The sequence below is a fragment of the Gavia stellata genome, chromosome 24, assembly GCF_030936135.1.
Source record: "Gavia stellata isolate bGavSte3 chromosome 24, bGavSte3.hap2, whole genome shotgun sequence".
Lineage (NCBI taxonomy): Eukaryota > Metazoa > Chordata > Aves > Gaviiformes > Gaviidae > Gavia > Gavia stellata.
The window spans coordinates 13,033,046-13,034,654 of record NC_082617.1 but is presented as its reverse complement, the minus strand read 5'-3'; the positions used below and the strand labels follow the sequence as shown (position 1 = coordinate 13,034,654).

The window sequence follows — 1,609 nt, the reverse complement described above, 5'->3', positions numbered from 1 at the left end:
GCTCGCACTTCTGGTAGCCTACTCATCTCCTAGGTCTGCCTTAGACTGAGCAGGAAGAAATTACGTCAACGTTTGATCATGAAAGCAAAAAGTTTATTCATGTTTGAAACTACATATAACTACCACGAGGAAGACTTTTCAATCCAGGGTGTAATCCAGTTAGAAAGTAACACGAAACGGTTTAATACATTAGAATCACTGCCACAAATTATTTTCATGACTCAATCAGTTTCAGAATCGCATACAATACAAAAGAGAGAAAGAAAGGGCCCCCTGTTACACAGGGAGAAATATACAGTACTGAATACTGAAGTCTGTATGCATTACAATTAGTTGTTGGTTTCTGCGTGGATTAGTAACAAGATGAAGAACATTCAAAATGTTTCTCAGTATTTACAACAGTTTCACTGTTTTGTGTTAAACCTAAGACCCCATGTTTGCACTTCCGCTTCTTTAAAAGTTGCCAATGCAACCCTGATTCTTTTAAAAGATTACAATGTACATTACATTTCATGGGGAAACAAAGAGTTAATTACAAGATGCAAAAAGATAAGAAAGAGACAAACTACAGCGTGAGTATCGTTCAGAGGTAGTAAGTGAGCACTCTAAGCTACAGAACATGTTGAAAGTCTATTGGTTTGTATGAGTTCGCATGAGGTAATAAAGCTGTGTTTGATTGGTGAGATGTATAAATACTCTTTTGCTACACTATGTACAACACTCCATATGATGGTGCTTTTTCCTTTGCTTTTTTCCTTTGTTTGTGGTTTGCTGCCAAGAAGAGGTAACACATCTTGGCAGGCGTGTGCAGCACCTAGCTCGTACTGTAAAACCCCGGGTCCTGGCTTTCCCAGAGATCAGCAGCAAGTGTCTTCGTCTCCTAAGAACAACCTACGTCCGGTGTCGACACACAGAGAGGAGACTCGGGGTCCGGGCAGTTTTAGCAAGAAAGATGCTCCTGGTTTCCAATTTAATTTGTAAGACAATAGATCACAACAAAAATGTGACGAATAAGGATTCTTAAACACAACCATTGTTAACCGAGATAACTGAACAGCTCTTTTTATTCCAACTCTATAAGAGATATGAAAAGATTAAACACAATCAAAGTCTGCAATTCGTTTTGACTTTCCATGGAAATATGCACAAAGTTAAATTTAGGTGAGGTGTCTCTTTGTGTCTGCTCTTGCTATTGAGGTTAAGCTTGTCCTGTACTTTTACCCTTAAGGCCAAGTAATTGGCAACTGTTAGACCAACATCGTTAAAACTGCTGATAATAAATTATGATAAAATAGTTACAGGGCTATAAACAATGCTAAATCTTGGCCTAATTGGATAAAGTGCTTTTTAACATTGTGTGGTTTAAGTATAAATACAAATGATTATGATACCTTTAAAAAACAGATTTACCAAGTTTTCTAATAAGACAAGGTTTTACAGTAAAGCTGTAGGTGGTTGGCTACAAAAAACTCTTTCCTTTTTCTCCTGTGACTCTGAATGCGCTAATCAAGGCATCTCAGCTCAGGGAAAAAGTGTTGCTAGGAGATTAGTTAGAGGTATCAGAGTGCACACTTCCCGGCCCTTCTGTAGGGGAAGTCACAGAAGATGG

General features: G+C 38.2%; 1 protein-coding gene across 3 annotated transcripts in view; it reads right to left on the bottom strand.

The window, feature by feature from the left end:
* Window positions 1-306: 306 nt before the first annotated feature.
* The window catches only part of PBX3 (PBX homeobox 3), a 116,271-nt gene continuing 114,968 nt past the window's right edge, over window positions 307-1,609 (bottom strand). For all 3 annotated transcript variants that reach the window (XM_059828696.1, XM_059828697.1, XM_059828695.1), the window contains one exon: window positions 307-1,609. This exon is cut by the window's right edge and continues 30 nt beyond it. In XM_059828696.1, coding sequence (XP_059684679.1) covers window positions 1,547-1,609 — 63 coding nt within the window. In that variant the 3' untranslated portion in view covers window positions 307-1,546.